Source organism: Molossus molossus, unplaced genomic scaffold, assembly GCF_014108415.1.
Source record: "Molossus molossus isolate mMolMol1 unplaced genomic scaffold, mMolMol1.p scaffold_m16_p_7, whole genome shotgun sequence".
Classification (NCBI taxonomy): domain Eukaryota; kingdom Metazoa; phylum Chordata; class Mammalia; order Chiroptera; family Molossidae; genus Molossus; species Molossus molossus.
In genome coordinates, this window is record NW_023425401.1 from 101,686,486 (window position 1) to 101,712,793 (window position 26,308).

The following is a 26,308-nucleotide window of genomic DNA, read 5'->3' on the forward strand; positions in this document are numbered from 1 at the left end:
AGTGCTAGAAAAGTTAATGTCTATAAAACCTATAGATCCCAATATTTATCAAAGGCCTGTTATATACCAGGCTCTGTGCTGAGTTTGAGGAAACAAATGCATTGATCCAATTAGACAAAATCATGGAACAAGATAGGTGAAGGTTTTAGTGGTTGTTGCTGTTTTAGTTTATTAAAAAAAAAAAAAAAGCACACTTAGTATAAAAGATTTTACTCCAAGACCAGTCAAATCTGGTTAGAATGAGGCAAGCACATTTCCATTCAGTGCAGCTTCCCTAGATGCTGAACTGAGTGCCTCGGCGCTAAGCACAGGAGGATCAGTGGAACTCAACCGGACACCTCCACATTTCATTATGGAGGGCTTTGGGCCTATAAATATAAATGTTGGCAATCAAAATGATGTGTCTTATTTTCCCACAAAAATATTTTCAAAGTGAGAAACATTTCTAAGAGATGATGCCTAGCTTTCAAAAAAATGTCTATAGACTTCATGTAAGTATAAATAAATATATACATATACATGTAAAAATCAGCTATTAAAATAGGCCCCATTTTCTTTATATTGTTTCATCTTTTGACCCCTCACTGTGCTATGACACAATATCAAAAAACTCCTCTAAGACTGACTTTCAAATAGTGCCCAGTTGCGTGCTCAAAGGCACAAAGCCTTGGGCTTGAACCTGAAATCACATATTAGAAGTCTGTCAGCTCCAAATCCTATAAATCAGTGGCTCTCGCAGAAGCCATACTGCCTATAGAGGGTGTTTGGGAAAGTCTGGGGGGGCTTCTTTTGAGTGTCACAATGATCAGGAGGTACTACTGTCAGTTTGTGAGTGGGAGTCAGGGGTGCAAAATGCAGGACAGTTCCACACAGTAAGAAACTGCCCTGCAATACTCAGGACTTAGAAATTACCGCTGGGCATTCATTTAGTACAAAGTCTACTGTGAACTGTCTGAGCCCAGAAACTGTAACTCCATTATAAATGTAAACAAAGTAATTTTTGCATGGTTTGGCATTATTTTCCAGGAATACAACTACTCTGTAAATCGAAGGAAACCTGTTTGGAAGTTTATCAGTTGTCAACTGCTTTGGGAAACAAGGCAATGCCTGCAGTGGTCACCCAAATCAGAATAACACAATTCTAAAACCCCTGGCCCGGAGAGCCCTGCATTCCATCACATCTCCAAACTTGATACCTATACTGAAGCTACAGCTAAGTCTGGTACTCAGTCCCTTCCTCAGGTCCCTCAAGCACACTCCTAACTGTCCTAGGACAACAGCCCAGGTTCTTACTGCTGGCTTGAGCTTTCACAGCAATGTAGAGCTACCAAGTTAAAGTGAAAGGGAGCTTCATCAAAATTTTAAAATTCTGTGCAAAGGACATTATCAAGAAAGTAAAAAGACAACTCACAGAATGAGAGAAACTAGTTGCAAATCATATGTCTGGTAGGATCTAGTATACAGAATATATATAAAGAAGGCTTACACCTCAATAATAAATAGACAAATAATCCAACTTAAAAGTGGGCAAACGCCCTGGCCAGTTTGGCTCAGAGGCTGGAGTATTGGCCTGAGGACCAGAGAGTCCTGGGTTCGGTTCCTGCTAGGGGCAGATACCAAAAAAAAAAAAAAAAAAAAATCATTAAAAAAAAAAAAGTGGGCAAAGGATTTTAATAGACATTTCTCTTTAAAGAGATATTCAAATGGCCAATAACCACAAGAAAAATGCTCAGGATCATTACTCATTAAGGAAATGCAAAGCAAAACCAGTGAGATACCACTACTTCACACCCACTAAAATGGCAAAAACAAAAAACATAATGACAGTGTTGGTGAGGATGTGGAGACATGAACACACTGTACATTGCAGGGGGGAGTGTAAAGTGGTGCAGCCATTTGGAAAAAGTTTGGCAGTTCCTCAACAAGTTAAATGGCATTCAACCATATGGCCCAGCAATTCCGTACTAGGTACATAGCCAAGGGAAATGAAATACCTCACAAAAACTTTTATACACATGTTCAAAGAGGCACAATTCATAATAGTTAATATTTGGAAACAACCCAAATATCCATCAACTAATGAATGGATCAATGAAATGTGGTCTATCTGTACAATGGAATGTTAATCAGCCATAAAAAGCAATGAAGTACAGATATGTGCTACAATAAGGATGAGCCTAGTCAACATTATGCTAATTAAAAGAAGCTAGATACAAAAGGCCATATACATACATGTATGAAATGTCCAGACTAGGCAAATCCACGGAGACTGAAAGCACATTAGTAGGTGCCGGGGCCTCAAAGAGGGAGGAATGGAGATGTGACTGCTAACTGATATGGGCTGCTTTTGAGGTGATGAAATTAGAATGAGGTGGGTGGTAAGGTTGAACAACCTTGTTAATATACTATAAACCACTGACTTGATCACTTCTCTTTGGCTAAGATCAAGGGTAAAAAACCATTGACTTGTATACCTTAAAAGGGTATTATAGTATGTGAACTTTATCTGAACAAATATCAAAATGAAGGAAAATGACATAAAACAAGTCCAAACAATAAGGGAAGCCCTCTAAGGGACAAAGAAGTAAAAAGTCCAAGATAAGATCTCAGGCTGTGCAAAGCTACTCTTCCAACATGTTAAAGCCAGAGTTTCTAATTAAAAGCTCACTCCATGTGACTGAATATCAACAATGGGGAGCGGAGACAGGATTAAAACCTTACCTGTAGGAACAAATAAAGTATGTCCCTGCTTTACCACACATTTGTAGCATTTATCCACCTTATCTCCAAAGAACACCTCACTCTGGGTCACAGATGAACTCCAAGATTCATAGAGTGCCAAATTTTCATCTGTTGGCTTTATCAAATAAAAAATCTTCTCACCCTAAATGAAGTAATCACACTGTTACTGAAAAGAAAAGGCCATTCTTAGGATGGCCTACCTTGATGTGACTTCCCAATACAATGACCTAAATTAAATAAGATAATTGTCAGATTTTTTTAGGCTCAAAAAGACATATTTCACATACCTGATCAAAAGCTATTGCCCTTAACAAGTGTCTTCACAGGAGTTAAGTCTCCCCCTCCCAAATATGGTAAGTCAATAAGTAGTACTGGAGAAACGGTTACAAAAGAGGAGGGTAAAAAAAATCACAAACATCCTACTGATTTCATTTTCAAGGTAAGGAAGTAAATTCATGGTAATAGACCCCAGATTACAGAGAGTCATTTCTGTGAATGTTGCCCTTTCTCCTAAGATCTATAATATAATGATTATTTGTAAAGACTTGCAAATCAACTTCCTTTAATGAACTAGCCCTTGGCTTTCTCATGGAGAAAAAAAAATAAGAATTCAAGGACACATTGCCAAATACTACAGTACAGAGCATTGCTGGTGTACAGGCATTTAATATAGACAAAGATTTGGTTCCAGATCAGCACTGTCCAACAGAATGTCCTATGTTGATGGAAATGTTTTATATCTGTGCTACCCAATACAATAACCATTAGCCACATGTGGTTACTGAGTACATGAGGAACTGAATTTTGGTGCAAATGACAAACTGAATTTTAAATTATATTTCATTTTAATTATTTAAAATTTAGCCGCATGTGGCTAGTGGTTACTGTATTGAATAGCATAATTCTAGATAAAGCAAGGTGAATATAAACTGCCAAGAAGAATTAGTATTTTCTGGACCTTCCTGATATATCCAACTACCTTTTCTATCCTAATCTTAAGGTCAGAAGCAATTGTTATTACTGTAGTTTTGCTCCTTCTCAGGTCCTGATACAGGGATTAAATGATAACTGACTAGGGGGAAGAGACAAAAGGCTACAAAAGACCAACTCATAAGATCGTGGAAAAAAAAAAAATTTAAGAATTCATGGCTCCTCTGCTACTTGGAATTAAAAAATCATAATGCTTAAAGGTAAAATGATAGGTCCCACTTAAAAAGTACAAACATTTCCCTCTTTACAAATGTCATTTATAACAAATGAATGCACCCCTGGGAAAAAATAGGATGACGTGTTTTTATCAATAAGAGAACAAAGAAATACCCCCATCTTACCCAGAGGACATGGTACCAAACTGAAGTTCCACCAAAGTCAATGTGGAAATCTGTGTAGCTGTCTTGAACTCCCATTAAGCAGTATTTCTGAACAAATGGCTTGGGAAAGACTGAATCATCTGGCCAATAATTTTCCACCCAGGAAAGTTTTCTGGCTATGTCAGGGACCTCCACCAATTCAGACATCCTTTAAAAAAAACACACATACACACACCCACCCACATCATGCAAATTAAAACTTCTTAAAATGGCATCTCCCATCTTAACCCAAACCAAGAGATTAACTGGAAGTCAAGGATAACAACAATACTTAAAGTTTAAAACACACTACACTTTCTAAACATTCTCTGAGCATGCCAAAGCAAAATTTACAATGTTGCTATCACTGGACCATTTAAGAAGTTGCAATTATGTTTCTTACTGAAATAAGTTCATCATTTAACTACATTTAGCTAACACTCAGAAGGCTAACCCAAAATGTCCAGAACTACTCACTTTGTATCTGAAAATTCAAGGCTGATCACATTTAACACTTTTGGTCTGTTAGGATTCATGAAGTATTTAACATAATTGTGAAGTGTCATTTTGCTGTCTGCCTGCCTTGCCACATCAATGACATCTATCACTTTGTCACCACCTGCAGAGAAAAATTATAGTCTTATTATTGGGCTTCAAAGTTACATCAATAGATGCCCTAAACAAAAATACATAGCCTAGACAAAGAGTCTTCCTATATCCTTAATTTCTAAGTCCAACTGGAACTTTTGAAAAAGAAGATGGTTTTTGAAGGAAAGAAAGTAATTAAGACAGAGCTGCATAATTAACAGAACATAAAAACTTGCAAGTTTGCAAAGCTTTCTATATTCCAATGCTTTCTCGTGTGCAGCTCATAATGACAAAATGCATTAGACTGGTGTGCAGAAACTGCCACATGCTCTGGGTTTCAACCTCCTCGTGCCTAGAAGAGGGGGACTAACTTTTCCCTTTCAATTCTATAACACCTAAGATTCTATCATTTTGAAAAACTCATCAATCATTGGGGAACACGTTAACTAGGACAAACAATTTCTGCTTGCCTGGTGGTGTCTTCTCTCCTAATAGTCTGCTTCAAGAAAACAACAGTGGTTAGGAAGCAAAATCAGTTCATACTAGTTTCTGTGGAATGAGTTCTGAATTGAGATTAATTTACAAATTTCCTGTGAAACCATGAGGTGGTGCTTGCACACCACTGGAAGTATAATGTCCTACAGGATAAGACAGAATTCAAAATACAGCAATATTTAACCAATCTGAAATTAAAAAATAAATGCCATTTTGAAATTTTAATGTAACTTTATGGAAGTTAAAAAGTATTGCCTAGTAGACTTTATTTTATACTTAGGAGGCAAGACAATTCTGTTAACTGAAGGGCTTTGCAGTAATAAAAAGTTAACTACCAAATAGTTTGAACTTTTTCCCCTATACTTACATTACACTATATTTATTTTACTGGGCTATCTAGGCAAACATGGTTAGGTTAAACCTTAGCCTCATCCCCTAATTTATCAAATAGTCAATATCATCTGAATGTGAAGTCATGACATTTCACCGAATTTCCTCTGTGAAATGGTTATCCCTGAGAACTGTCAAACCAAAGGCTCAATAAAAGGACAAGTTCTCAGATAGGTAATGTATTGTAATGGACATGCAGTTCTAAGTCAAGGTAGATTTGAGATCTAATCCTCAAGCAATCTCTATCTACTGCTGACAAGGAATGAGATCTACATGTAGTCAGCTTTATCTATAAATACCATGATGTGAATAAACAAGATGACTAAAAATGTCAACAGTATTGCAACAGATAAATGCTTTTCCCCTTGTTTCTTAATACTTTTCTGGGCCTCAAAACAACAAATTAGGTCCAGATATCATTAAAAGGCAATGGGGCCAAGTCATAAATATAAAAACAGGTTTGAAATACGTGTTCTTTCACACAGCCTTTCTCCTGGCAGCAGGAGGTCACTAATGCAGGTCCAGAAACCTTGCACTGAATGCTAGAGGCCTAGACCCAATCCAATTTCCCATTGTCTTTTCCCAGCACCTGTAGCTACCCCGTAGTCACAGTTTTTCCTAAGCAAGCACCAGAAAATTTGATGACAACTAAAAAAGTATCAGGGTGAGTCTGAGGAAATAAGAATAGGCAAAATGTTTGTTCTGTTTTTCTCACAATGGTAGGTCTGCTTAGAAAAAAACAGTGTTCAACATAGGTAATTTCGAATTGTACTTTTCCCGACTCAGGGAATGAAACTAAATAAACCTCTTTTCATTCAACTTTTAATATCGTTAGGTCAGTATCATTTTTACTTTTATCATGTTTTCCCAAGTACTTAAAGGAATCAAGTTCGTACCTACATGACGTTCCACATCCATAACAGAAAAAGTAGCTGCAGGGAGCCTGAGTCCTAGGTCATCTAACTTGGGGACCATAATAGGGACTTCAAATCCATGTTTCTCCAGATATCTCTGTGTCAGCTGGCTGCCATGCATTTTCACAATAATCTCATCGGCACTAAGGAAAATGAAAGAGTGAAATGTCATCTTTGTTAAGTTCCATTTAAGAAAAAACTCTGGTAATGGGTTAATTCATATACTATACTATTATCTTATCTGTATCAGTGGTTCTCAACCTGTCATACCTAATTCTTTTTAGAACAAATGTTTTTATATAAAGCCCCTTTTAAAGTAAAATTCAAAATTACTTCAATACATATAATTGAAAATATATATTAAAGTACTTTAACTATAAAAAGAGAAAAAAATTAGTTTATAGTAAAAATATGTATTACATAAACTACACTAGAAGAGATAATAAAATAGGATGCTTACAGTTAGTTGTAATGAGTGGTTGAATTTAAGAGAATTAACAAGATCAGAAGCCATTCAATACTTTCAAGAGAAAAAAATTGGAGACTAAACATACATCATAGAGGGATGGTTAAGTAAACTGCAGTACATATACACTATACACTATTGCATACTAAACAGCTGTTAAGGAGTGATATAACTTTTTATATACATATGAAAGAACATCTATGAAAAATAACAGAGTGAAAAATGAAGTTAGCCCAGCCGGTGTGGCTTAGTGGATTGAGCACAGTCCCATGAACTGAAAGGTCCCGGTTCAATTTCCGGTCAAGGCACATGGCTGGGTTTGGGCTTGATCCCCAGTACAGGGCTCGCAGGAGGCAGCCGATCTATGCATCTCTCTCATATCAATGTTTCTCTTTTTCTCCCTTCCTCTCTCTCCAAAAAAAATCAATACAATTATTTTTTTAAAAACATCAAGTTACACAACATATGCATAACTCTTTATTTTTTAAAACTTAGAGGTATATTACATCCATACATCTATAGATATGTTTAAAATAGTATTTATGTAGAGAAGAGTCTCAAAAGATTTACACTAAGTCTTAAAACAGGAGGGAACGATGACCTGTTCGCTTTATTTTACACTCTCCTGTGTTCATCACATCAAGTAGGTGTGATGTAGTTAATAATCTTCACTCCACTATGTTTTTAGATGATGTAAAGGTTTATAGAGTTAAACAAATAAAACCGAAGTCCTGTAACTAATGGCAATTACAGTTAGGACATGTGTGATCATCGCTGCAGCCTGCTCTCACCTGTGTCTACTTTGGCAGCGAAGCCACAGGAATCGCCAGGCCAGGATTTTTAACACTATTCTTTGGGTCACAAATCTATTAAAAATGAGCGCTATGGCTCCTCTCCCTGAAAAAATGCACATGCCCACATCGACAACAGATTATTTATACAATTTAGGGGCCTCACAAGATTCAGCTGAAAATTCTGGCCCTAGGCTCCAAACCCACCAAGGAAAACAAACACATTTCTCCAATGACTTTGAAACTGATAGAGGAAAATATTCGAGAATAGGGCCTTTAATATCACAAAAATCATATGGAAACCACTGCGTTAACAATGTTTTCTTTCTCTCAGTAGACCCGAGGGAGCCAACAGTAGCTGCGTATACTGTATGTTTCTGTTTAAGGATAAAGGGGGTGGAGAAAGGAACCCTAAAGACTGAAGAAAAGGGTTTTATAGTTAGAGGATCTGAAATAATTCCCAAATAGGCTGCATGTGTGTGATTTCAATTTAAAATGCGCTTCCTCTCTTTAACAAGCCTGGATACATCTTGTGTAAAAGCTTATTAAGCATTATCACTTTAAACAGATGTCAGGCAGTGTGTAGGAAATAATCTAAATTAGCATGATTAAATGCTGTATAATACTTTTGACTCTCTTTGAGCCACAGGTGACTCAAATACTTTCCATTATCTTAAAAAACTCAAAAAGCCCAGTTTTGCTGCCACCAGAGAGGCTGAGCAATGGTTAAAGCTACTTCTGGTAGACTTAGGGCAGAGATAGATGTGAAAATAACATAAGAAAAAAAGAGAGTTTGAAAATAGGAGTAGGTGAGGTGACAAAGAAGCACTAACTGCTATTGTAAGGAACCAAGTACTTGAAACAACTGCCTTAGATGATTGTATTTCAGACTTTTTCGGACTGGGATCCACAGTTAAGAAATGTATTTTTACGTAGTGACCCAGTACGCTTGCACAGAACAGAAGCTCCATGAAACTTTGCTCATTTAGTCCCTATAACTTGCAATGCACCAATATTTTCCATTTCACTTTTTATAACTGATTTTAGAGAGAGGAAGTGGGGAGAGAGCAGAGCGAGAGAGAGAGATCAATGTGAAAGAGAAACATCACATCAATCAGTGGCCTCCCGTATGTGCTCCGACCAGGGATCGAACCTGCCACCTTTTGGTGTACAGGATGATGCTCCAACCAACTGAGCCCCCTGGCCAGGGCTCCATTTCATTTTTTGGCTGAGAATAATAATGGGTTGTAACCTGGTATTTGAAAATGTTACTTCAGATAATGTCAGTTTATCAGGCAACGTTCTTGTTTTCTTTGGTCAGAACAGGTTTCCATACCTTGGGAAGACTCGAGAACGTAATTCCTTCACAAAAGTTCTAGTTCCAGCTTGCACTGGTTTGGAACCATCGTCAATTTCTGTGTAGTCATGCCTGTGCCAGTTCCTCCTCTTTTTCACTGGATTTTTAGATTGAAAAAAAAAAAAAAAGAAACATTTTGGTACCTATTGATGCTATGTAGTTTCTAAACATTATATAATCAGACATAATTATTAAGTACAATAAAAATATTCACTTTTTTTAATGCATTTTTAGGCTGAAGAAGTAAATTTTACTTTATATAATACAGCAATTATAGGTAATTAACTGTAGTTTTAAAAAATCTACTTTTTATTTCACAATAATTTTAAAATTAAATAAGAATTTTAAATGAGCAGGAGTCTTAAATAAGATCTCCATTTACACATATTATAATATCTCAGAATTATTTAAAATCATGGTTTTCACTAGGACATTAGGTCATAACACGATTTTTATAGCTCATCCAAATCATTCTCTCAGAATAGGGCCTTTGATCCCACATCAGAAATCTATTCTGAACAGTACAGCTCCCTTCTCTCTTACGTCAGATTTATTCCCTACTAAGCATGGCTAGACTGACACAAAGAAGAGCAGGTGGCTGTGTCATAATTAGAGTGGGATCACAGAATAAATAACTTTATGGTTACTTCTAACGCCTAGCTCCAGGAGGCTATTATCTTGAATAGTCACAGCAACCAAAACCAGAAGACGTGAATTTGACTCCTGGTCCAACCATAACGCACTCTGCCACCTTGGGCAAGTCATTTAAACACGTCTGGCTGCCCTGGCCGGTTTGGCTCAGCGGTTGGAGCGTCGGCCTGCAGTACAGAGAGACCCGGGTTCGGTTTCCGCTAAGGGCATGTACCTCGGTTGCAGTTTGTCCCCGGCCCTGGTTGGTCGTGCGGGTGGCAGCCACTCGATGTGTCCCTTTCACGTCGATGTTTCTCTCTCTCCCTCTCTCTCCCTCCTGCTCTATCTGAACAAAAAATGGAAAAATGCCCTCGGGTGAGGATTAAAAAAACAAACAAAAAAAAACCACGTCTGGCTCCAGCTCCCTCAAAAGGGAAACGAAGGGAACGAGTGTTGTATTTCCAGCTGTGCTGAGGAACCGTAGTAAAGGAGAAGACGGGGAAGAGGCCGAGGGAAGAGCTCTGGACCCCATTCCTCTTTTCACCGGGGTGGCACCGTCTACACAACGTTTGTGTGGTATAAATGCAAGATTTCAGTTAAACATATACATATATGTTTTTTAAGTTTGAAAAGCACTCTTAAGCTTTGTACTAATGTCTGCAACTTAGACTGCATCAGAAAAATAAGATAGACAGTGAGATAGTTACACATGGACAGATACGTGGTAAAACAAATAACATAAAATGTTAATAGTAGTGCCCGGCTGGTGCGGCTCAATGGTTGAGTGTCGACCCATGCACCAAGAAGTCACTGGTTTGATTCACAGTCAGGGCACATGCCCAGGTGTGGGCCAGATCCCCAGGGGGGCATGCGGGAGGCGGCCAATCAATGTTCTCTCTCGTCGATGTTTCTATCTCTCTCTCCCTCTCCCTTCCTCTCTCTCTAAAATCAATAAAGAAGAAAAAAATTTTTTAATGTTAATAGTAGTACCTAGATGGTGTATTTAGATGTACTCATTGTAAAATTTTTTCAACTCTTCCTATATATCTGAATGTTCTCATAACAAAATGTTGGATGGAGGACAAACTCTATGAGCCTAAGTTACCAAACTTTCATCTTACAAAGATGATAATAATATAATAATGCTGATTCCTCATATGGATAAGGAGAAGTCACACTAATCAACAGGGGTGGACTTATTCATATGTAAGAGTTTAAAACAAGATTCCCAAGTAATTTATGGCAGTCAGACCCTCAATATGAAAGACAATAAATTCCATTTTTTTAATCTCATGAGAAAAATTGAGAATCATAAAGCAATCTTCCTAGAAAATCCCATTAAGACATCCTTTTTGTGTTATTTTTTTCTCATTTAAAATCACTTCTAAAATTTAAGAGTACTTAATTTCAGGGTTTTTTCCTTACATATATATAGATACACACACCCATTTTCTTTTCAACTGGGATCATACTTCTGCTTACCTTTCTTATTACATCATGACCATTTTCTCCTTACTAAATATTCAAAAGCAATTTAAGTTGGCTTAGAATTATTTTAAGATATAGATGTAGATGCATATTATAATCATTTTTTTATTCTTTTTTTTTTTAAAGAGAATTTTTTAAATCCTCACCGAGGGCACGTTTGCATGTATCTTCAGATAGAGTGGGAGGGAGAGGGGGAGAAGAGAGAGAGAGAAACATCGATGTGAGACAGACACAGCAAGTGACCGCCACCCACGCGACCCCAATAAGGGCTGGGGACAAACCGCAACCGAGGCACGTACCCTTAGTGGGAACCGAACCCGGGACTCTCTAGTCCACAGGCTGACACTCTAACCGCTGAGCCAAACTGACCAGGGCTCATTTTTTTTTATTCTTAAGCACTTAGTTCATCCTGAATCTTTCTTCAAACAAAGTTGGGATTAATATTCATATACATAAATCTCTTTCCCCCATTAATTCCTTGGAATAAATTCCTAGAAATGCTAGAAGACTCAAAATAGTTAAGTGAAAGAGTTATTAGGTCATTTTTTTTCACATTATGTTGTTGTAAATATCAAAGGAGATACCATAGGTCAAGTACTTAATTAGCCTAGTGCCTAGCACCCAATAATCTGCCAATTACTAAGATTTCCTTTGAAATGTTTGAGTTGGAGGATGTTAACAGACGTCTACAACTGTCCTGGTTGGGCTGACACGTTTAACACATAAAATCAGCCACTGCAAGGGCTAACTTCTTAAAGGAAGGAGGCTGATGAAGAAATATTTCAGTAGTGTTCATGGGGGAAAGAAAGAAAATTTTGAGTTTGGATTGCATGTGCCTGAAGATCACTGAGAAGATATGTTTAAGTGTTAGGCTGTTTTTTGATAACTGTCTTCAAATAGAGTTCTTAATTCCCATAAGAGGGTAAATAAAATCTAAATTCACCACAGTAGGTGGGTATCATCATGTCTAGATGGTATCTGTAATAACCAGGATTCCTGGGGAGCGCCAGAAGGAACAGGAAACCCTGGGTGGCAAGCAAGAAAGGCTTAAGAGCAGAGGGAAAGGGACCAAGGAGATTAGCCAAGTTGGGGGTGGAGGGTAAGGGGTGGGGAAGGCGAGCCTTAAATCAAGATAAAAGAGATTACTAGTTCTTGGCCATTTTCCCTATGGGTTCTCAGAGTTGGACTTCTGCCCAGAAGAGAGCCTATGCCTGATCTGTTATTCAAGGATGAGAAGCACATGAAGGACCAGGTAATACAGACTCTCTCTGATGCATCATTATTCAAAGTACAGGTCGCAATCCATTATGGATTATGAAATCAATTTAGTGAGCATGACAAGCTTTTAAAAAAATTAAATCATATAGAAAAAAATAGGGTACATCACATGTAGCAGGGTCTTAAATACCTCATTATTCTGCCTCATAATAACCCACTTAATATTTCATAAAAATTAAATTTAAATTATTTCACTTTGGATTATATGTTTAAATTCTAAACTAAAAGTGTTAGCAATTTTAGTTCTGTTTGTCTTCTTCAAATAACAACTCAGTGTTATTTACTTCTTTCGAGAATTACACTCAGTCAATAATTATAACAAGTGATATAGTACATATACTTCAGTACTATACAAAATAAAAACCTTTAAAAATACTTATGAGAAGAAATTAGCCAATTACACATGTAACCTGCTAACCTCAAATTTTATAGTGTGTAATAACAGTAAAATAGACACTCTGTATTTTACAAGGAAATATTTTAATGCATTCATGTAGCTTACATTTCTAAATCTCGTACTAAGAAATTTGGTAAATTATTAACATTTCTAACAAAACATATGAGCAGTCAGTTGTTAGTAAGTCTCTTTCATTTTTTTTTTTTATAGAATGGAAGGGAGGAGGGAGAGAGAGAGAAACATCGATGTGAGAGAAACACATCGACTGGTTGTCTCCCAAACGGTGGGGCCATTGAACCTGCAACCCAGGTACTTGCCCTTGACTGGGAATCAAACCTGAGACCCTTTGGTCCGCAGGCCGACGCTCTAACTGCTAAGCCAAACAAGCCAGGGCACTAGTAAGTCTCTTTTAAAAAATTACTTGCCCATGACCTCAGAACAAAATTTCTATTTAGAAAAAAGTGCTATATTCAAAATAAAGAGGTTGTATATAGAGGTTACCTATATTTGACCCAAGGGTTTATCAAGGCATATTCAGGAAAAAGTTCCCTTCTGTTCTAAAATGACTAAGTCTAAAGTTTTTCCCTTTAGCTTAATGGATATAAAAGCACTAGTTTGCAGTCTAGATTTTAAAGAAAAAAAGTAGTTATAACATATCCCAAAGTCTTTAAAATCTCTACTCTGACATTTGCACAACAATATTTTGATCTATTCTTCTGAAGCATTTGTAAAAAGCTAAAAGTAAATATCATCTTCTATGTGCTGTTGGTTCCCTCCAGAAGACATGGGACATTCCCTGCCTGTGCTTTGCCCCCACAGGAAGATAAGTATCAGCAGAGACTTGGTCTGGACCCTTGGTCTTCCTCTGGGTGGGACTATTGGGAACTGGTTTCAAGCAGAGAGGATGGCTGGGGCAGGACTCCAGGTCATACTCAACATGATGACCAGATTTGATAAATAGAAGCATTATCAGGTACACATTAAGTGCTAAATTCCAATTTTTATTTAAGTATCTAGTACTTACTCAAAGAAGAACCATGTAGAACTGCACAGTTGGGACAGTGATACAGGTCAATGTCAACAGCATGATGTTCTTCTACTCCAACACAGCTAAGGTAAAGAAAAATAAAGCCAATATGTAAAGAAGTTTAACTTAACTATATTAGATTGGCTGGAATTTACCTGAGAAATGTACACCAACCTCACCAATAAATTTGTAGAGTACAGAAACATATGCAAGGATAAATTTTATTCTTTTCCCTACACACTTGCTAAATAATTGTGGAGGAAAATATATCCAAATACATGGGAAGTGATTCACCATTAGCAGCAGTAGAGACATCAAAAGTAATGCAATTATCAGCCATAAGACCCTCAACCAACATGTAAATGCCACCTGTTATGGATTTAATGTTTGTGTTCCCCCAAAATACACAAGCTGAAGCTGTAATCATCCACTGTGGCTGTATTTATTTGGAGATAAGGCCTCTAAGGAAGTAATTAAGGTTAAATGAGGTCATAGGGTGGGGCTTTGATCTCATAGGATCAGTGCCCTTATAAGAGAGACCAAAAAGCTCCCACTCTCTCTGCATGCACACAAAGAAGAAAAGCCGTATGAATACACAGCAAGAAAGTAGCTGTCTGCAAGCCAGGAAGAGAGCCCTTCCCCAAAACCAACCCTGGTGGACCTTGATCTGGAACATCCCAGCCTCCAGAACTGAGAGAAAATCAATGTCTGTTGTTAAGGTCTTCTATTTTTGTGATATTTTGCTGTGGCAACCCGAGACAACTAAGATACAAACTAACTTTAAAATATGGCTGTTGTTAGCTAGAGGTGGTTAGTAAATTTGGGTGACATCACTGGCATGGTAAGAGCGCCGAGTCCTGACAGTTCTGCTGTCGGTCTCAGAGCCCTCATTAACCAGTTCAGTTAGTTTGAGGCACTGTACTTGGAATACGCTCTCCTATGGACTATACAACAGTGGCACCTGAGTCAAGTTTAGGGGAACCAACTAGGGACTGAAAAAGCTATATCAGTGACATCTTGAAAATATTTTTAAAAACCCCAGCAGTTTTGCCACATTCCAAGTAACTTATTTGGGTAAAATTTTTGTAAGTGTTTGTACTCCCAAAAAGTTATAAAACAAAAACACAACCACAATTTGTACTTGAAAAAGAAACAAAACAGAACTAACACAGAATTAAGGAGGTATTTGTAGACATCTCAGAACAGGGTTCACCTCCAACTAACCCACAGTAAAGGAAATACCAAAAGATGTACTTCTCACAGAAGGAAAATGACCACAAAGAGGTCTGGGATACAAGAAATAAAAAAGAAAAGCTAAGAAAGGTAATACATATGTGGGTAAATTTACATGAACACTAACTACATGAAACAAAATAATGTCATGTGAGACTTAAAAACATATAAAGGACTAAAACCCATGACAACAGCAACACTTGAGTCAGGAGAGGACAAATGGAGTCACAGAGTCCTACGGTATTTGTACTGGCAGAAGAGGGAAGGTAATAATTAACCTTAGACTTCAGTAAGCTGAGGAAGCCTATTACAAATCCTTGGGGGACAACTAAAACAATAGAAACAGAGGGTACAAATTTTAAACTCGTTGCAGGAAAAATAAGGAGGGGTGGTTAATACAAAAAAAAGAAGGGAAGAGGGGATAAAACTGGAAAAAGCAAAATAAAGTGGAGGTAAAAATTTTAAAATATATTTAATTACATTATATGCAAATGGTCTAAATGCTTCAGTTAAAAGACATTATCCAGCTGACTTAATATATAATCCGCCAGTTATAAGAGAGATGCATAAAATAGGATACAGAAAGATTAAAAGTAAAAGGATGGGCAAATAAATACCATGAAAATTGTAATCAAAAGAAAGAATAGCTATATTAATATTAAACCACATAGAATATAAAGCAAAAATACAATGAGATAAACGTGTTCTCTGATAATGATAAAAATTTCAATTCACCAGGAGGATATAATGGGAACTGTAGTAGAAGATTTTGACAACTTTCTTTGTATGTGATAGAACAAACAGGCAAAACAAAAATCTATTAAATATATAAATTTGAGCTACAGGATTAAAAACCATGACCTATTTTGGAAAAATTGGATACATGCAGAAAATTGAAACTAAACCACGAACTTATACCATACACAAGCACAAACTCAAAAAGGATTAAAGACCTAAATGTAAGTCAAGAAACCATAAAAATCTTCGAAGAAAACATAGGCAGTAAAATTTCAGACATTTCTCGTAGCAATTTTTTTGCCAATATATCTCCTCGGGCAAGAGAAACAAAGGAACAAATAAACAAATTGGACTGCATCAAACTAAAAAGCTTTTGCACAACAAAAGAAACTATCAGCAAATTGAAAAGACAACCCACTGAATGGGATAACATATTTGCCAATGATACATCTGATAAGGGGTTAATATCATATATATATATATATATATATATATATATATATATATATATATATAAAGAACTCATACAACTCAACAAAAGGAAGACAAACAACCCAATTAAGAAACAGACACTTGTCCAAAGAGGTCATTCAGATGGCCAACAGACATGAAAAAATACTCAATATCACTAATCATCAAAGAGATGCAAATTAAAACCACAATGAGCTCTGGCCAGTTTGGCTCAGTACTTAGAGCCTTGGCCCTTGGACCAATGACTTGCGGGCTCAATTCTGGTCAAGGGTACATACCTCAGCTGCCATTCATCCCTGGTCCTGGTCGGGGTCATGTGGGAGGCAAACAGTCAATGTGTCTCTCTCACATCGATGTTTCTCTCTCCCTCCCTCTCTCCCTCCCTGTCCCTCTCTCTCCCTCCCACTCTGAAGAATTAAAAAAAAAAATTAAAACCTCAATGAGATACCACCTCACACCTGTCAGAATGGCTACCATCACTAAATCAACAAACAATTGCTGGCGAGTATGTGGAGAAAAGGGAACCCTTGTACACTGTTGGTGGGAATGCAGGCTGCTGCAGCCACTGTGGAAAACAGTATGAAGTTTCCTCAAAAAATTAAAAATGGAACTGCCTTTTGACCCAGTGATCCCACTTCAGGGAATACATCTGAAAAAACCAAAACACTAACTCAAAAGAATATATGCACCCCTTTGTTTACTGCAGCGTTACTTACAATAGCCAGTATCTGGAAACATCCTAAGTGCCCATCAGTAGATGAGTGGATAAAAAAGCTGTGGTACATTTACACAATGGAATACTACTCAGCCATAAAAAGAAGGAATTCTTACCTTTTATGACAGCATGGATAGACCTGGAGAATATTATGCTAAGTGAAATAAGCCAGTCAGAGAAAGACAAATACCAATTATGATCTCACTCATATGTGGAATCTAATGAACAAAATAAACTGACAACAAAACAGACACAAAGGCATGGTTATATGGAACATACTGACAGCTGTCAGAGGGGAGGGAGTTGGGGAGCTGGGTGAAAGAAGGCAAAGGGACAAGGCAAAAAAACAATAACACACACACACACATATATATAACACACAGGCACAGACAACAGTGTGGTGATAGCCAGAGGGAAGGGGGGTGCGGTGGGGGTAGGTACGGTGAGCAAAGGAGGAATAAATGGGGATGGAAAGAGACTTGCTATGGGTGATGGGTGCACAATGCAGTGTGCAAGTGATTTTTGTTGACTTGTACACTTGAAACCTGTATGGTTTTGTGAACCAATGTCACCCCTACTTAACTGGATTAAATGACCTAATGGACATTTATAGAATATCGTACCTACCATGCATTTGGACTCCCACCCCACATTATATAAAAAATTTACTAAAATGGAGCATATATCTAAATATAGGAGCTAAAACTATAAAACTCCTCAAATAAAACATACGAGTAAATCTTCACGTTCCTGAATGAAAAAAAAGGTTTCTTCAATCATACATGAAAAGCAAAGGAGATAAAAGTAAAATTAAATAAATTGAGTGTCACAACGCAGTCCGAAGGCTTCTGTTTTCTCAGTTTAGTTGGTGTAAAACTATCAGCTGAGTTTGGAAAGTGGCAGAAAGGTGTGAGGAGAGAACATATAAAATAGCTGACCCGAGAACAGGAAAGACCGAGAAACAGGAACGCTGCTGGGCAGTGTTCAGAGTCCCCGGAGGTCTGTGAGAATGAATTCCAAGTGAAACCATTTCTGCACAGTTGTGTGGCTGTTTTGTTTATTTTCCAGTGATGTTCAACCCTGTGGGTCCAGCCACAGTTGGGGTTTTGCAGGCAAAGACTAGAAAGAGAGCCGAGGATATTTACAAGGGAGTTACTATGATGACAAACTGTGAAATCTAAGCATGAAGACAGGAGAAGGTCGTGAGAAGAGATGGTGAGATGGTCTGAGGAGTCGCAATGTGTCCCTACTACCAAGACATATAAATAAGGGTGACTGCCACAAGACTTATGGAAGAAAGAGAAAATATGGACATTACAATTAATTAAGGACACGTGGCAAAACTTAGCTAATAATCCTCAAAAATCCACGATTCCTCTCTCCAGTTTCTAAGCTTTTCACCACCCCCTCTCTTACCCTATATACTTTTACCCAAATGTCAGAGCTATCTTCAGGTTTTGACCAATTCTAATCAACTGGCAAAACATTTACAGCTTACATTCACTGAAAATTTCAGAACTTAATGGTAAATTAGTAAAAACAGTAAATTTGATAAATTAGTAAGTCTGAAAAAACAGTCCTTTAAATTAACCATATAAAAATACCATTTTTAAAAGCCCAATTATCAGTTTCATAAAAAAATCAAATTAAACATAATATTTAAATGTTCCTAAACCAAGGTTATTTCAGATCTTTTAAGGGTACTAGAAGGAACTACTATGTACATTTTGGTTTCTCTCTCAGAGGGTGGGATAACTTGCCCCACCCCTGGCCTCCAGTAAAAGAATTTTAGAATCACTAGAGCTTTAACAGAAGAACAAACACAGCAGGGCACATGAAATGCAGAATTCTGAAAGCAAATTTTGTAAGAATAGCTTTCAATCTTTCTTTAGTCTCTCCTACTTCATTTATTTCTATGAAACCCTTCTTCATATACAAATCACCCCACTTTTTCCTAACAGCAAAACGTTCAATGTTTATGAGACCCTGTGGAGGGGGGGTCCCTACAGGGGCACCAATTTGACCTTTGCTGAACAGTTTCCATCAATAGCTTCAATACTGTTTGGTGAGTGAGAGACAGTGTCGACTTGAGCACTTTCTATTGTCTTAATCTTCTGAAATTGTTGCTTAGCTGGCATTTTTTTGACACTTGATGAGAGCACAATTGAATTAATGACTAACCAGAATTCCCTAGGATCTGCCAAACACTTTCTTTTTCCCTCTCAGATAATGCTCCCGTTTACATTCTCTGCTCTTGGTGTTAGAAGAGTGGGTCGCCAAGCTCTTTAGGCTTACTGTCAGCGGACTCCCCTGGACATTCCTCCTGCTTCAAATGCTTCCTCCATTCTTCACCAACCAATCCTGCCCAACTCAAATTCCTCGTCTGCGGTAAGACTGCACTGTTCACCCCACAGAAAGTCCTTCCACATTTTATTGATACACATTTCCACTCATTTATGTCTAATCCTGAGCTATTTGATATACCCTAGTTCCTGAACTGAGCTCAAGACCTCTCTCGGCACCAAGTACAGTGCCCCCTCCACACGATGACCCCAGTAAAGTCCTGTTGATTAACTGTGCTGAGAACTTATTTGACTATAGATACGTTGTGATAAAGGTACAAGCAACTTTTTAAGAAGTCTGTTCAGCTTGAATTTTGTAAGAATATGAGATAGAAATTAAAGGCAACAGTGGTAAAAGGGAAAGGTCTTTCAATATATAAATCAGCTAGTTTTTATCTTTCCTTAGATGGTAGAGGCTGTGGTAACAGAACTCACCCATTTTAAATTTTGCTTTAGTACGAGTTTTCACCCATGTTCTCAAAAGTTCACCTTCTCGCCCCAAACACCAAGCTACTCCATTTCCTCATAATGAGAAGACTGAATCATTGTGTGACCCCCCTCCCCACCACCACCACCAAAAGCCCAGACTAACCTCATCAATGGGGTGGGGAGTGGCCTTTGAGGTGAATTAACTCCAGAGCATAGAGGACAGCTGACAACCTGCTCCTTATATCTCCTTTCCTAGTGTTGGACCCTGGTGTCAGTTGAGATCTTGGGACAGCTATAAGCCAGGCAAGGCCCACCCAGCATAATTCCATGCCACTAGGTAAACAAGTGTCAGTTGGCTTCAGTGGGATGTGTAGATTTTGTAACTATAAAGGCTTGGTTTTATTTCTAGCTCTGCTAGTTCTGACTGAGCAAATGTCTTAATCTCTCTGAGCAGGAGTTCCCCTAGGATTAACTAGGACAACAAATATAAATATATAAAGCACAGGGCTTGGCACAGTAACTAGATTAATAAATGGCAGCCACTACTATTATCATGTTTCTATTAGGAACTACTCATATAGCTCTGGGTTTATTACCTGTAAGATAATAAGAGATCTGAGCCTCAGCAGGAAACTTGGCTTTATGATTAAGCTTAATATTTTTTCTTCAATGATGTCTCCTCAGAGAACACTTAATTAGATACTCAAATGGCCATTCTTTAAGGAGGAAAAAAGAGAATTTGTTTTTAATATTTAATTAATTTTTGATGGTTGAGTTCTCTGACGCCAGTACCTACGGTTAGAATCCTGGCTATTCCACTTAGTAGCTGTGTGACTTTGGGTAACTTCTTTCCCTGACTGTTTTATGTCTCATCTGTAAAGATAGAGATAATGACAGTATTCCCTCAAAGAGTTAAGAAAGTTAATTTATTACACATAAAATGCTTGGACTGGAACTGTAAAACAACAGTTTTGATAGTTCAAAAACCTTATTTTCCCTTCCAGTGTTGGCTTAATAAGTTGACATTCCTACTAAAAGTACTAAGATGCCAACAGGCATTTTCACTTTTTTTTTTTTTAATCCTTACCCGAGGACATTTTTACATTTATCTTCAGATAGAGTGGGAGGGGGAGAGAGAGAGAGCCACATCGACATGAGAGAGACACATCGACTGGCTGCGACCCACTCAACCCCAACGGGGCCGGGGACAAACTGCAACCGAGGTACGTACCCTTAGTGGGAACCGAACCTGGGATTCTCTGATCTGCGGGTCGATGCTCTAACTGCTGAGCCAAACTGGACGGGGCGGCATTTTCACTTTTAAATCACATTTTATGCAGTGTTTTAACCCTGAGATACTTTATTAACAGATATCAGCTAAAGTAAAAATTATAATTGCATACATAAAATTTTCCATGAAAATCAAACTAGTGATTTATGATTAAGTCTGTGATTCAGGAAATACCCAACTTCTGTTATTTTGCTAAAATATAAAACTGTTTCCATAAAATCAGGTGCTGTTCTTTATAAGTTGAGTATAGTATAGTTCAATTTTTGTGAAGAGTCTACATTTGACACATTAATGCTATTTATTGACATAGTATGTGCTAACTATTTAACAAGGGGTTTGAATGAAGTACAGACTCTGAACCAAATTTCTTCAGTTCATAATAATCTTAGAAAATTAGACACTTTTTCAACCTCCAACAGCTGACTCGAGCTTCCAAACGTCCCAGAGCTTCCTGAGTTATTTCCAACCATCTGACTACAAACATCTATGTTAATAAGGGTGAGGGAGGAAGACAATAAAACGAGGAATTGAACAAAGAGCATGAGAGTAAAATAAGGGGCAATTGAAGATCCAATAGGTGTGCTTACTGACACAAAATATGACCCCTTTTTTAAAAGCTGAAAATCTTACTGATGAACTTCAAATTAAATTTGTTCCAAGATGAATATGTGAAATATAGACATCAAGTATAATTTACATGCTGACTGATACATTAAACTGTTTGCTTCTTGAGTGCAGAAACCATGCTTGTTCTGCTTGTCACTGTCTAAGTGACACCAAAGTACACAGAGCAGGCAATGTAAAGGGTGAACAGATTAAACAAATCTTTATGATTAAGCATAAACTGTTCTCTCATGAAGGTAAATTATTTCTATTAGAATGCTGTAAGGGGAAAAAAAGGTGTTAGAAATGCCAAAGTATGCAAAAAGCTAAACGCGTGTGCTTTTCACTATCCTGTGGTCATTCCACTAGCCATTCACCTCTCAAGCTAATACTCTTCTTATTCCTCTTTAGCAATTTACTTTGCCTGCCCAGCCGTCTATGGGATATGTCTATACTAGAAACTAAGGGAAGCTATAATGCAAACAGTGCCCAGTAAATGTGCTAGTTCGTGGAGATAGACCAAACTTCTATTTATACCCAGTGAAAAGCAAATAAATGCCATCCCAAATGAATGTTATGTGAGAATTTAAGAACATAATAAAGGAAGGAATTTTTAAAAGTATGTTGTCAATATGTACACTAATGCCTTCAGGTATTTTTTACTGATAAATTCTACCTAATAACTAACAAAGAAGACGAAACATTATGCAAAAATTTGTTCTAGCCCTGGCCAGTTTGGCTCAGCAGTGAGAGTGTCGGCCCGCAGACCGGAGAGTCACCGGTTCAGTTCCTACTAAGGACACGGTACCTGGGTTGCAATTTGTCCCCGGCCCCAGTTGGGGTCGTGTGGGTAGCAGCCACTCCATGTGTCTCTCTCACGTGGATGTGTCTCTCTCACGTGGATGTTTCTCTCTCTCCCTCCTTCTTCCCATCCTGCTCTATCTGAAGATAAAAGCAAAAAATATATATATATATTTGTTCTAAAGCAAATGGTATCTAGAAGTGCATGAAATGCTCTCCTACGTCCAGTTCCTTGCTGTGAAATGCAAGACTTAAGGAATTAACATTTCAAGAAAACTTTTTCTAAACTCCTTTAACACTCAGTCTACCTGTGGCTCCCAAACCTGGCTGTGCAGTAGAATCCCCTGCAGAGCTTTTACAAGCTGCTATAAGGTAGCCTTTCAAAGGAATGAGGCAACTCTGTAGAGAGAGACAGAAAGATCTCCAAGATATGTGGTAAAGAAACCAAAGCCAGGTGCAGAACAGTTTGTGTAATATGCTCCCCACCCCCAACCAACCACACACACACATTTGTACATGCACTGTATGTGTCTGGAACAATATGTAAAAAATTGGTAAAAGTGGTTGCCCCTGGGAAAGAAAACTAAATGGATGCAGAATACAGAGGGATAATTGTTTTTCACCATATAACCTTCTAGTACATCATTTGTACTATGCAATGCTTATTTTTTTAAAAAGAAAAGAAAGAAAAATACATTCTTGAGCCCCATCTTAGATCTACATGGAAAAGTTAATGGGTGTGGCCCAGTACTATTTATTATTATTATTATTAATCCTCACCCAAGGATATTCTTCTGTTTATCTCAGACAGAGTGGGAGGGAGGGAGAGAGAAAGAGAGACATCGATGTGAGAGAGACACATCGACTGGTTGCTTTCTGCACAACCCCAACCAGGGACGGGGATGAACCGCAACCGAGGTATGTGCCCTTGACCAGAATCGAACCCGCAACTTTTTGGTCCACAGGCTGATGCTCTAACCACTGAGCAAAACTGGCCAGGGCAGTACTCTTTATTTTTATAAGTTCCCCAGGTGATTTTTTTTACAACCAGCTTGGCAGAGAAGTGGCATTTGAAGAATGATTGCTCTAAAACCCTAGCATAGAGGCTGGCACAATACTTTAATCACAGTAGTTTCTATGAAAACTTTATTACTCCAATTAAGACTTTTAAATTCCTTAAAGACATCAGTAATATTTAATAATTCAGAATTTCCTAATTCCCCACAGATCTACCTAAAGCTAATTACACAGTAGATGCTCACAAAATACTTACTGATTGACACAAAGCAAGAATTCTAGCCCTGGCCGGTTTGGTTCAGCGGTTAGAGCATCAGCCTGCGGTCCTGAGAGACCCGGGTTCGGTTCCCGCTAAGGGCATGTACCTCGGTTGCAGTTTGTCCCCGGCCCTGGTTGGTTGTGCGGGTGGCAGCCACTCGATGTGTTCCTTTCACATCGATGTTTCTCTCTCTCTCTCTCTGTTCCTCTCTCTCCCTCCCACTCTACCTGAACAAAAAATGGAAAAATGTCCTCGGGTGAGGATAAAAAAAAAAAAAGAATTCTAAGCACAGTAAGGCGGCATTAGTTTGGACTGCTATCCAGAAGCCTATTTAAGTATGAATTTTGCAAATATAAAGGTAGAAAATAAATGTGAGGGGGAAAAATGACTGATACATTTTTCTTTAAAAATCTTATTTTGAAATGTCCATACATTTTGTCAATGCAAAATAATGCAGTTGTTTTGTTTTGTTTTAATCCTCACCAGAGGATATGTTTTTACTGATTTTAGAGGGGGCAGGAAGGAGAGAGGGAGAGAGGGAGGGAGGGTGAGAGGGAAAGAGAGACACATTGATGTATGAAAGAAACAGCAATTGGTTGCCTCCCATACATGCCCCCACCGGGGCTCAAACCCAGAACCTGGGTTGTACCCTGACCGGGAATCAAACTGGCAACCTCTCAGTGCATGGGACAATGCTCCAACCGATAAAGCCATACCGACCAGGGCAGTATTCTTTTTTTTTTTTTAATCCTCACCAGAGGACATTTTTCCATTTTTTGTTCAGATAGAGTGGGAGGGAGAGAGAGGAAGAGAGAGAGAAACATCGACATGAGAGAGACACATCGAGTGGTTGCCACCCGCACAACCAACCAGGGCCGGGGACAAACTGCAACTGAGGTACGTGCCCTTAGCGGGAACCGAACCCGGGTCTCTCTGGACCGCAGGCCGACACTCTAACCACTGAGCCAAACTGGCCAGAGCCAGGACAATATTCTTGACCACTTAGGTTCAGTCACAGGTAAACCCTATTGTACAGGAAGGGTTCCTATTCATTACAGATTTATACATTATACCCATTTATCTTTTTTTCCTTTTCTGTAGCTCCTAAGTGTCCCTATCTTAACTGGAATTTCCAAATAGGGTGTCTATTAAAAGAATACATAGATTAAATAGATTATAAACAGAAATTACTAGATTTTTAGAAAGTGAACCAATAGCCATCAGACTCATTTCAACCCAGTTAACAATGTTATTTCCCATCATGAGCATGGGAAGGAAAGCTGTATTTGCTAGGGTCTAATGACACTTACAGAATATGTAATATATTCAGGGCTAAGAGATCACACCCTGGGGATAAAAGATAACAGTAAATTGTAACTTTTATATTGAGGACACTTAACGGCGATCCATCTATAAAGGACAGGAGCCAACTCAGGCAAATCTGGCTCCCTAATAACCCCTCTCAGCTTATAAGTAGTCTTCAGTGCTGGCATCTGAGGGGAAAGACCACATTCCAAGCTAAGCCAAGAGAAAGGGTTCTTCAGAGAACTGTCTATTGGGATGGAAACCAATGTAGCATTCTAAGGAGACTATTTACCTCCTTATCAGGCTTCATCATTCTTTGTGAAGATGAGTTAAGAGTAGGGGTTTGGACTACAGAAATATTGACATAATCCTTAATAAATATCCCTACATGGAACCATATGCATTACCCACAAGATCTCGAAGAACTTCAATACAATTACAAATCAGAAGTATTCATCGAAAGCAAAATGGGTAGCAATGAATTGTCCAGAAAAGGTCAACAGCAAACAATGGACCATCCTATTTCAAATCATACAAGGGCAAATACATAAAGTGCATGATATGTAAGAAGGACTTTTTACTTATTTGTGCTAGATTCGTTCAAAAGATAAATCACTATGTTGTCACCTGAAACTAATATAATATTGCATGTCAACTGTAACTGAAAAATAAATTTTAAAGATATAACCTCTACTCACACATACATTAAAAACCTGTGTTTTTATAAAGAACAACTTATTGTAAGTTCCCCCGAAGTCCATTTTGTAATCTTACTTTCCAGCAGAGGTCAGCTGGTGGAAGACCGGCAGGCCTCCCTCAGCTCGGTAGTGCAGGAGCACAACAATCACCACGCGCGCTGAAACCATACAAAGCTATCTCAATCATCAGTGGGAAAATTACAGTTTACTGACCTTTAAAAATGTTTGTCAAAACATTAAAAACTCTCTCACTGTTGGTTACAATGTATAGAGAAATGAAAAATAGTACAACTAATATTTATACAGTACATTGTACTTTAAACATCACGCGGTAAGCGCCCTCACTGAGTGGCTCCGGCTGCAGCTCTGGAGGCTCTGAAGGGCGGCGGGGTCAGCATTCCAAGGGCAGTCATTATTCCACTTATGCCCACTTTAAATTTCACTTCCAGAATCACCACTTTTGTTTCTTTGCTGCACTTTCATCTTTATTGGCC

At 38.1% G+C, this 26,308-nt stretch overlaps 1 protein-coding gene across 2 annotated transcripts in view; it reads right to left on the reverse strand.

Annotated features, from left to right (window-relative positions):
- The window catches only part of KDM7A (lysine demethylase 7A), a 76,719-nt gene that overhangs the window by 29,824 nt on the left and 20,587 nt on the right, over positions 1 to 26,308 (reverse strand). The window contains exons 1-7 of one of the 2 annotated variants that reach the window (XM_036247139.1): positions 20,437 to 20,550; positions 13,910 to 13,995; positions 9,072 to 9,189; positions 6,461 to 6,621; positions 4,569 to 4,710; positions 4,074 to 4,260; positions 2,722 to 2,884 (exon numbers count right to left, since the gene is read on the reverse strand). In XM_036247139.1, the coding sequence (XP_036103032.1) occupies positions 2,722 to 2,884; positions 4,074 to 4,260; positions 4,569 to 4,710; positions 6,461 to 6,621; positions 9,072 to 9,189; position 13,910 (772 nt within the window). In that variant the 5' untranslated portion in view covers positions 13,911 to 13,995; positions 20,437 to 20,550. Of the gene's footprint in view, positions 1 to 2,721; positions 2,885 to 4,073; positions 4,261 to 4,568; positions 4,711 to 6,460; positions 6,622 to 9,071; positions 9,190 to 13,909; positions 13,996 to 20,436; positions 20,551 to 26,308 lie in introns of those variants that run through there. The other variant, XM_036247138.1, reaches the window with a different exon arrangement.